Below are 10,981 nucleotides of genomic sequence, written 5' to 3'. Positions count from 1 at the left end.
TCCCTGCATACCCTTTAAGTACCCTAGACAGTGAGGCAGGATCACTCACGGACATTCTGCTGAGCTTCTGTTGTATTGCTTCCTTAATTCACAAACCACTTGCATTATCAACCCGCCAACTTACTGTATTCTGTGATACTCCTTTTGGCCCGCTCATAAATTTTACCTCTATGCATTGATAATAACTTAATATTTCTGTTTCTAGGACTATAGTTTTATATGGAATCCCTCTGAAAAAGAATCAATATCCACCCTTGAAGTGGCTTCTCCTCTCATAAACGTTAAATACATTCATTTAGACATATTACATTCAGCATTACTGCCCCACTCAACAAGACCTCTACCATCCTCTCTTGATTCTTCCCATTCCGGAGAATTGGCATTGAGTCTCCTGCTACGGTTGCCTCCCTTCTGCTACATCCAGGGCGCCCATAATGTCTAGTAAGTGTTTGTTTGGCGAATAATAGCAGATGAATACTCCAACCACACAAAGCCTTGTCTCCCTCCACTCTAAAGTACAGCTTTCCTTTTGTTGAGTACAAATATTGCGCAGTCTCTCTCTCTCTCTCTGCATCAGTTTTCCAGCTTTCTCCTTTTGGCATTGATCTGTTTGGTTCACCGACTAGCAATATATAAATATGAGCTTCTGTTGCATTCGCGCACTCCTGTTCACATTCAGTTGTAGACTTGGCATCAACACAATGGTTTTCTGGCTTTGCTTCTTTTGAGTCTAAGTATTTAGAGGATAGGATAGATTTTAAATCCTACGACGTGTCCTATAATTAAAATTACATACTGTTAAAATGATTATGAAATGGTTTTAAAATTAAAAATTAAATATGATTCTTTTTTAGATTTCCTTACAAAGATATTTTCTCTCATACAAACTATGAGTATAGTGCCATTTGTAAAATTTGTATGAAACGTATCGAATAAATTATTCATAGTTCATATTATCTGTTTATTTATTTGCAGTATATTTAAAAGATAATGGAATTAAACTGAAAACCCATATGCTATAATAATTACTGAAACTCTGGAAAGATTTTAGGTACGCCGAATAAAAAAGTCTGCATTTTAAAATGCTTTATTCATGAAAATATATTTGAGTAGTGCTAAATAAAGAATTATGTAGAGAGATCTCTATACAATGAGTTCTCCAGCTGAGATACATTTATGTGCAAGGGGGAAGGTAACACGTTGGAGCTCTTGCTGGTGGCATTCCTTGAAGAGTTCACTGAGCTTTCGGGACATAGTAAGGTTGTGGCTGCATATACGAAGTGTATGGATATTGTGGATGTTGTGGATACATTGGGGGTTGTGGATACATGGGTTGTTGTGGATACATGGGGAGTTGTGGATACATGGGTTGTTGCGGATACTGTGGATGTTGTGGATATTGACTTCCCGCAGGTTTACCAACAAACCCTTGGCCCATATCACCATAGCCTCCACGGCCATGGCCTATACCTGCACCTGCGTGCACTCCTAGCAGATTTCCACCGATCCCGAGTCCGAAAAGAGAGCCCGAGGAACGAGGAGAAATTCCATTCATCTGTGGGTTTGCTCCATCTTTCTTTAGTTGTTCTAAATTTTGGGTCACGCTGTTGGATGTTGTGGGAGATGTTTCTATGAAGCTGGAGACCTTTTCCTGAAATTGATGAATACAATTATTTACCGTTTATATATATACTGCATGAATATCAGTATGAACTCCAATATTGTAGTCTAAATGTAGTATTGTGTGCTTGAGTGCTATTATTACCTTGATTTACATGAATATATCTATTGATATAATGATAATATTTTTTATAAATCTACTTAGTCACTATGATACAAGCGTATGAAAAATAATAATAATTTCTTTATTTGTACATGAGTACAGAGGTAAAAATAAAGCCAAATGGCCCTTTCATACATTTAACTTCAAAATATATAATTTTTATACTGATCAAACAGACTAATCGAAGGAGAGGATTGGAATACTTATTTTAATTTCAAATAAATAAAAAATATATATTTTATCACTTTACAATTTTTCTGAACTGTCGTACTGGTATTTATCATAAATACTCACACATTTTGTAATAAGTATGTACATAATTATATTCATGACAGTAGTAACTAAAAATATTAAGTGATTTACACAAAAAAGCCTCATGTACGGTTCCAGAGATATTTTACATTTATATTACATATTATCAGTACATTATGAACTATAGTTTGCAATTAAATTCCACTAGTTTTAATTTTTATGTTACTTACATAATTTCTTTAAATTGTTGAACAAAATCAAACATTGCTGATTGTATAATCAGCTGTAAACCCCTTTTAGTTTTTCAGAAAACTCGAATATATGGGTAGGCCTAATGTTTGAAATAATATCATACGACTGAACCTGCACAAAAGTAACATTTCAAAAGGCTAGTAATACTACATGTATTTAAAGTGAACACACAATTCTGCATACACCTTGCTACGCCTGAGTATATTACATTACTCGAGTGGTGCGAACAACATAGTAATAATATAAGCTTTAGTTGGTAAGTTTAATTGTAGCCGATCCAGGTACCCTAGCTGAAACTGATAGTACTAGTTGGACAGTAATTATAATAGTCATAGCGAGAATTTTTTGTCTTTTTTATATAACACGAAGAACTTTCTTAAATTTACATATTTCTGTTTAGATCAAGGTATAAGATGTAATTCAAAACACAACTCATTAATTACAGTTTATTATTATTGATTTGATTAAGAAACAGGATTTCAAGCATTTGGCATCATTGTAACATACAAAGTTTGTATAATTGAGCTCTATTTTTGTAACGTGCAATGACATTATGTAGGAGTTTTAAGTTTAGGATACGTTTAAACGGTTTAAAAGTAATCTAAATTGTATCAAACAGGGTTTAGCCCAGAAAGTATGCTTCATATTTACTCTTGTAAATTTTTGACCTAGTTTCGTTACAGTTTGGATATTTGCCACTGTGAATAATACATTACAAGTTATTGTAACAATATATTTAATTCTAAAACACAAAATGACTGTAAATTGAGTTATAATATAAAAATCTGCAATTTTAAAAGCTAACTGGGAACAAACGAATTTGAACCCTTGTTAATCAAAATGTCGACTCACTTCACATTCCAGAGAGGATTTCTAAATATTGCATGCTCTATGATCTGTTAACGGATATTCATGGTAAAATATCATATTGTCCAATTTATGAATTTCTAGAGTACTTTTTCTGTTTTACAATATACCAATATTTTATACTATTTTCTAACTGCAGTAAAAGTAATTCAAGCAGCTCAATATTTCATTTATGTTACACTGATCATGTACGTTACAGATACCAATCTAAAAGCCTCAAAATGTGGTGAAATATAATTATTACTGTTTAATGTAACTGTATAGACAATATAATACTACATTTTACTAAATTGTCAAATTTACTGGACAACAATTAAGACGTACTATATTGTATTGTGTATATATATATATATATATATATATTATATATATATATATATATATACGGTGAGTTTTTTAAAATGATTCAATAGCTAAATTTTTAATTACACGACTTAGCACCACACTTTAAATTTGGAACTTGCTCAATTTTTAGTTTCACTCAGAAATATACTTTCAAATGTTTTGAAGATGGCAGCCATTTTCCAATATGGTGGCTAACTGTAAAATATTGTATGGAACACCCTGTATTTTATGTTTTCTTTTAGATTCTAAGTGTTTTTTAGATTCTAATGTTCGAAGTGCCGCCCTTCTGCCTCAATGCACTTTCTGAGTCGCTACACATGCACTCTTTGTACCCTAATTAAAATGTCTTAGCGCATGTTTTCCGGAGTTGTAGGGGGCGTGCGGTACACCTTATCCTTTATGGTTCCCCACAGAAAAAAATCCAAAGGAGAAAGGTCAGGTGATCGAGGAGGCCACGCTACCGGCCCACCTCTACCTATCCATCGCTCTTCAAATCTCTCACTCACCGCATTTCGGGCAGCTTGAGCATAATGCGGAGGGGCGCCATCTTGCTGATACCTCATGGTATTCAGAGTTTGAATTGGAAAATCATCCAAAAGGACAGGGATAGTTCCTCTGATAAATTCAGCATACTGCGGACCGTTGAGGTTTCCATCAAAAAAGTGGGGACCAATAATCTTACTGCCTAGAATGCCACACCACACGTTAAGCGACCATCGCCTCTGATGATCTGCGGTGCGCATCCAGTGAGGATTAGCAGCAGACCAATAGTGCATGTTGTGCCTGTTTACCTCACCAGTACTCACAAATGTCGCCTCATCGGAGAAGAGAAACATTCCTAAAAACATGGGATTATTTTCAACTTCCAGTAGCAACCAATTGCACAATTGCAACCTACGGAGAAAGTCTGTATACAATAACTCTTGATGTAAACTCATTTTAAAAGGATGAAATTTGTGCCGTTTTAATATTTTTACAATGGAAGTTTCACTTACTCCTAATCCATTACTTATTTCACGAGTTGAAATATGCGGACAGTCATACACTGATGCTAAAACTTCAATTTCAGCTTCTTCTGTTGTAACTCGCTTTGCACGTTGACGCTTTCGAGGAGCTAAAGATCCTGTAGATCGGGCTTGTTTTTCAAGGCGAGTTAACGCACTACATGATGGATGTGGACTATCAGGATACCTTGCGGAATACAAATTTGCAGCATCGCGTTTGTTCTTGTGACACTCACTAAATATTAACAACATATCCACATTTTCATCGAACGCCTTAACTTCCAAGAATCAGGTTTTATTTGATTAGAAATTGACAGCTGGATAGTGACAAAATGCAACAATTAGATTTCTAAACAATACTGCAACCCAAATACAGTATGGAACTAAAATACTAATTATTACTTAATAATTAATCCACGTAGCTCCTGAACCATTAGAGATATTGAAAAACTCTCAAGTGCAAAAAGGTTTTATTTTTTAGATTAGAATCTAAAAACAACATAATATACACCGTGTTCCTTCCATACAACATTTTAAAGTTGGCTACCATATTGGAAATGGCGGCCATATTAACTAAATTTGAATGTGTATTCCTGAATGAAACTTAAAATTGAGCAAGTTACAAATTTAAAATGAAGTGCTAAGTCGTATAATTAAAAAGTTAGCTATTGGATCACTTTAGAAAACTAACACGGTATAGGGTGATTCATGAAGTTTCTCCCCCCACTTCTACAGCACATTGTACTAGTAAAAATAATGTAAAAATGTTATATAAACATAGGTCCGAAAACGCTTCGTTAGCGAGTTAACAGCTAGCGAAAGATTTCGCCTGAATTCCTGGGTAAACAGTAAAAATAAAGCCATACTGAACTTTTGGAAAGGTTAATTAAGTAAAGAAAATATCGTGGATTCTTATGTATTTTTACCTGATAAAGCTAATAAAATAGGTTTCAGACTGTACCTGTAGTAGTTTTTGAGGGATTCAGGGTTAAATGCAAAAAATTTGGGGCACGAAACAATGTTTTTTTTTAAGTTTGATGTACAATAACTTTGTTAAATTGGTAATAAATACATAAAATCAACAAACATCAATTGTAGAGAATTTAAATTCTGAGAAAATTTGATATAATCAAAGTCTAAAATAAAACAGAAATAAGTACCAAAAAAATCGATTTTATTCAGTATAATACATTACTAGTTTTAAGCAAAATTAATCAGGTTTGGGCCAACCGTACGCACCTTTTTATAATAGATGTTCGAAAATGAGGCCATTCATTATCAATACATTTTGCAGCACGTTTGTGTATTGCCTTTTTTGCGTTTCTTAATTTTTCAGGACTTCCCTGTATCTGCACAGCCGAATCCATAATACGGCAATTAATTCATCACGAGAATTCACTTTTGTCTTGTATACAATGTCTTTCATCCATCCCCAGATGCAATAATCCAATGGAGATAGATCTGGTGATCTTGGTGGCCAAGGGTGAGGCCCTCCACGACCAATCCAGTGTCCAGGAAATTGATGATTTAAGTAAGCAGAAACGGCACGTGAAAAGTGGGGAGGTGCTCCGTCATGCTGGAAGTACAAATTTTGTCTGAGATGTTAAAAGGAACATTCTCTAACAGCTGCGGCAACTCTTCTTGAATGAAATGCAAATAGAACTCAGCATTTAGGCGTCCAGGTAATATGAAAGGTCCAATCAGCCGATTGTGCAAAAGGCCACACCAGACATTGACGCTAAATCGGTGTTGAAAGTCCTGTTCCACTACCTCATGTGGATTTTCTTCTGCCCATGAGTGTTCATTGTGCAAGTTATTGACACCATCCCGAGTGAAATTGTGCCTCATCCGTAAACAAAATACGCTTGTAGAGTTGATTATTAATATTCAAAAAGTTGCAAAACTCCAAGCGAAGCGGACCATCCCCTAGCCGTAGATGTTGAACCTTTTTGTTTATGAAACGGATAAAATTTGTTTCGATTAAGTGACCTCCACACTGTTGACTGCGAAACTCCTATCCGCCTAGAAATATGTCGTGTACTTACACCTGGACTGCGATGAACAGCATTAATAACAATATCATCATCAAGTTGGACAGCTCGTTCATAATTGGTTCTAGTACTTGGTTAGTGATCCTGTTTCCCGAAGAGTACGAAAAGTTCCTGAAATTGTTTTGGTATCTGGAATCCTCCTATTAGGGTAACGTAGTTTCATATTCTTCTACAGCAGCTCTAGCATTACCATTACAGTAACCCAAAATAAAAACCATATCAGCGTATTCCTCTGATGTAAATAAGTAAGGCATTTTTTCGCTGAATAAACAATCGAATTATAACTCACAGAAAAATTGCATTTAATAACACGATTCACAGAACCCGATCTCCTGCTGTAGCTTGCAAAACACCACTAATACACAGTTCTAACGTAACAGTACAGAATACCATTGTTGATCAGCTGTTATTCGTGCGTTACCAACTTAGAAATTAATAAAACAAAAAACTTGCATTTCGATGATTAGTAAACAATAATGGGAAAATGTTTGCTTCATTTATTTTCGAACATTTGATGTAAATTTTTTATTAAAAAAAATACAACGTAATAAAACATGATATTTTTATTTACAAACAAATTTATTTAACAGTTAATCTTGTTTCTCAATTTATCTCATCATTAAGGAAACAAACATTTTGTTTTTGTTTTATTTTAACTAAATACCGTACGGTATTTCTTTACAGCTAGTAATGTATTATACTGAATAAAATCGATTTTTTGGTACTTATTTCTGTTTTATTTTAGACTTTGATTATATCAATTTTCTCAGAATTAAATTCTCTACAATTGATGTTTGTAGGATTTTTATGTATTTATTACCAATTTAACAAAGTTATTGTACATCAAACTTAAAAAAACATTGTTTCGTGCCCCAATTTTTTGCATTTAACCCTGAATCCCTCAAAAACTACTACAGGTACAGTTCTGAAACCTATTTTATTAGCTTTATCAGGTAAAAATACATAAGAATCCACGATATTTCTTACTTAATTAATTAACCTTTCCAAAAGTTCAGTATGGCTTTATTTTACTCTTTACCCAGGAATTCAGGCGAAATCTTTCGCTAGCTGTAAACTCGCTAACGAAGCGTTTTCGGACCTATGTTTATATAACATTTTTTCATTATTTTTTACTAGTACAATGTGCTGTAGAAGTAGGGGGAGAACTTCATGAATCACCCGTATATATATACTATATATATATATAAATACATATTTCTGCATAATTTTCCAATTAGGTCGAAGACATGAAAAGACAGAAAAATCAGTGTTCATATTTCAATTTTCGAGTTCCTAGAAACCCTTCCTCAGAAACACACAGATTAATAAAAGAAACAAACTGAAGTAAAATCATATACAATAACGTAACTAAACAAGAGTTTTTACAATTAAATCATATTAAAAAACATGTTTCCGATCAGCTGTATGTAAAAATATATGTTAATGTTTACATTGATCTAAAAATTCATGTAAAATAAGAAAAAGAGAATCATCTAAGGTTGAGCCCATATGGTTGCCTTGATATTAAATCTACCTGATGTGTGATTTAACATTTCTTAAATTAATCAGATTAATACTTGGCTTATCAGGTTGGCTTTTGGTTTATGAATTTATGATTTTGACGACCAACATCCAAACCGATTATTGGTTTTTCTCACTCCTAATTTGGAAATATTTTGCCAATATAATCTTTGGGACAGATAAATTACGTGTTTTGAGGTGCAATCAATGTTGGCTTTAATGGGATATTCTTTTTCAATTGCACTACTTTAAAAATATGTTGAATTTATTTACACATGCCGCCTCTTGGCTTGTTACGTGGATTACACACGTAATTTCTAATGTTATTATGTGTGTGTGTGTTTGTGTGTGTGTGTGTGTGTGTGTGTGTGTGTGTTTGTGTGTGTGTGTGTGTGTGTGTGTGTGTGTGTGTGTGTGTGTGTGTGTGTGTGTGTGTGTGTGTGTGTGTGTGTGTGTGTGTGTGTGTGTGTGTGTGTGTGTGTGTGTGTGTGTGTGTGTGTGTGTGTGTGTGTGTGTGTGTGTGTGTGTGTGTGTGTGTGTGTGTGTGTGTGTGTGTGTGTGTGTGTGTGACTAATCCCTGTAATTGTAGGTTTTCAAAATAGTTCCTTTATCTAACAGTACAGAATGTCACTGCAGGTAATGATTATGAAAATATTTTACATTCATATATACTAAACATTGCTGCTTCTTCACATTTACACAAACAACAATATTTGTTATGTGAACTAATCACTTATCATTTGATCTTTTATTACATTCCTATTTAAAAGATTGTCAGGTACTTTATTACGATAACTTTCAATCGTACTAAATTTGTCATATTACAAATTTATATTTTATGAATATATTTTTTATACGTCGGTGTAATTAAATCTATTTATATGTCAGACTAAAGTAATTTTCAATATCAATTTAATGGTCACAAGGCATAAAAATAAACATATTAAAGTAAAAATCGAGAAAACATCTATTTCCATAGGTTAGTATTTTCTTAGCTGTTTATCGTACCGTTGTCTATGGATTACATACTTTGCGGATATATTTAAAAACATTATAGTTTTTACGTAAATATGTATTTACATTGACAATAATGGCCAACAAAAGCATATATAATTAAATATGTAATCACATATATATATATATATTTTACCGTCATGTCACTGCGAACGATCGCTACTACCAGGCAGAAACAGATGAGTTTCTTAAACACCATTTTCTGTAACAACAACTTGTACTTAATTTCCTGCATCAACAACTTCTTTGTATAATCATATCTTTAATATTTTTCACATAGTGATTTATTGCTTATGTTTCTTTCAAATAATAGTATTCTAAACAATTTTCAGACAATAAACTAGGTATAGAGTAAAATTAAGTTACAGATAAAATTTTTTTATTTAAAATACTAATGTACTGTGTAAAATATTTGATTATATATTTTGTTATTTGTATTTGACACAGTCATGACTGTACTCAACTTGTTTGAAAATTTAGTTATTCTGTTTTTTATCTCTATCATCATGGTTACTCATTAAACCAATAAAAAAGTGCTAACGCTCAGCCAAATCCTATGGAGTCACATGCGTCATAGACAGAACCAAAATTAATGTTGTAATTATATTTGACTAATTTAATTTCTGTGAAAAAAATTCAAAATAAATTCTTAATTTACATATATTTATTTGTAATGGATATAATTTAATAGCCCTCGAATACAAAAGTAAATGCAATTCCTAAAACCATATTTAGGTTAACATTCGTTTGTAGGGGATTCATTGAATTCAAGTAAATAAAATACAATAGTATATTACCAATTAGTTCTCCTCTTCGTTATTCTTGAATTTATAATTTATTTGAAATGTTATATTTATTTAACTTAATAAGAAATGTTCGTTCCTATAAAGCATTAAAGTATAGTAACGCTGACATATAATTTCTTTCCATCTGAAGTAAATAATTTATAAAAATATACTATTAATTACACTAAACGTAATTTCATATTGGGAACTGCATTACTTGATTATAGTGTCAGAATGTTTTTACCATCAAATTAGTTTTTGATTATTCAAGAAATTATTAGCAAACTGTATAGATGCAAATGAAATATAAAATAAATATTATTATAGAATTATCAATTAAACTTACGTATGACAAAACATTTTATATACAACATAACAACTTACCTTTCGTAGTGGATATCTTGAAGTATGAAGCGAGACTGTGAATTTAATCAGAAGTATATTGTCTTATATAGTCATCATAATCAGTTATGTGCAATAAAACCATTACTCCGTAACAGTTTTGATATCAAGCGCACAGACTTTCCATTGTTTTTTGGCTGATTAGCGTAACCATTGATAAACGTTCCTTAGTCATAAATCTTAAAAGACAGATACTAAAATTAATGATGCTCGATATCAGTATAGTCGACTATTGTTCGATGGTTTTAGTATTGAAATATATTATTGCTTGCTACCTTATCAGGACAAGTATGAAAGTAATGAAATGTTATCAGAAGATGTTTTTTAATGTTCTGCCACGAAAACTACAGTTGACGGGTTAACCAAATGTTAACGTAATAAATACAAAAGAGCAATATAAAATTAATTTAAAATATATTTTCTCAGTTGATATGATACTAGATAAGATAAAACAAGCAACAAAATTCGTAGAAATAAAATTCATGCCCTATCTCTCTTTGTTGGTGCATCTGTCCATATGTTTTTTATATGTTAAAACGTGTTAAGGTAATTAAGAGAAAATTATCAAAAGAATTAAATAAATATTATAAATCTTCATTCCTAGCAGACACCATTTAAACACTTTAAAAATTGTATAACTCTGTAACTGCCAATCCTTAATTAGAGGTGCAATAATAATCATTTGTGTCTAACGTAACGACGAAA

General features: G+C 32.4%; 1 protein-coding gene across 1 annotated transcript; it reads right to left on the bottom strand.

Moving 5' to 3' along the window:
* Nucleotides 1-1,071: 1,071 nt before the first annotated feature.
* On the bottom strand, nucleotides 1,072-10,290 carry LOC124368603. The gene is made up of 3 exons (XM_046825843.1): nucleotides 10,259-10,290; nucleotides 9,226-9,291; nucleotides 1,072-1,651 (listed from the first exon to the last, which is right to left on the bottom strand). The coding sequence occupies exons 2-3, from the start codon at nucleotides 9,286-9,288 to the stop codon at nucleotides 1,235-1,237; spliced, it is 480 nt and encodes a 159-aa protein (XP_046681799.1). The 5' UTR covers nucleotides 9,289-9,291; nucleotides 10,259-10,290; the 3' UTR covers nucleotides 1,072-1,234.
* Between the last annotated feature and the right edge of the window lie 691 nt (nucleotides 10,291-10,981).

Source organism: Homalodisca vitripennis, chromosome X (assembly GCF_021130785.1).
Source record: "Homalodisca vitripennis isolate AUS2020 chromosome X, UT_GWSS_2.1, whole genome shotgun sequence".
Lineage (NCBI taxonomy): Eukaryota > Metazoa > Arthropoda > Insecta > Hemiptera > Cicadellidae > Homalodisca > Homalodisca vitripennis.
This window is presented reverse-complemented; position numbering and strand designations above follow the sequence as displayed.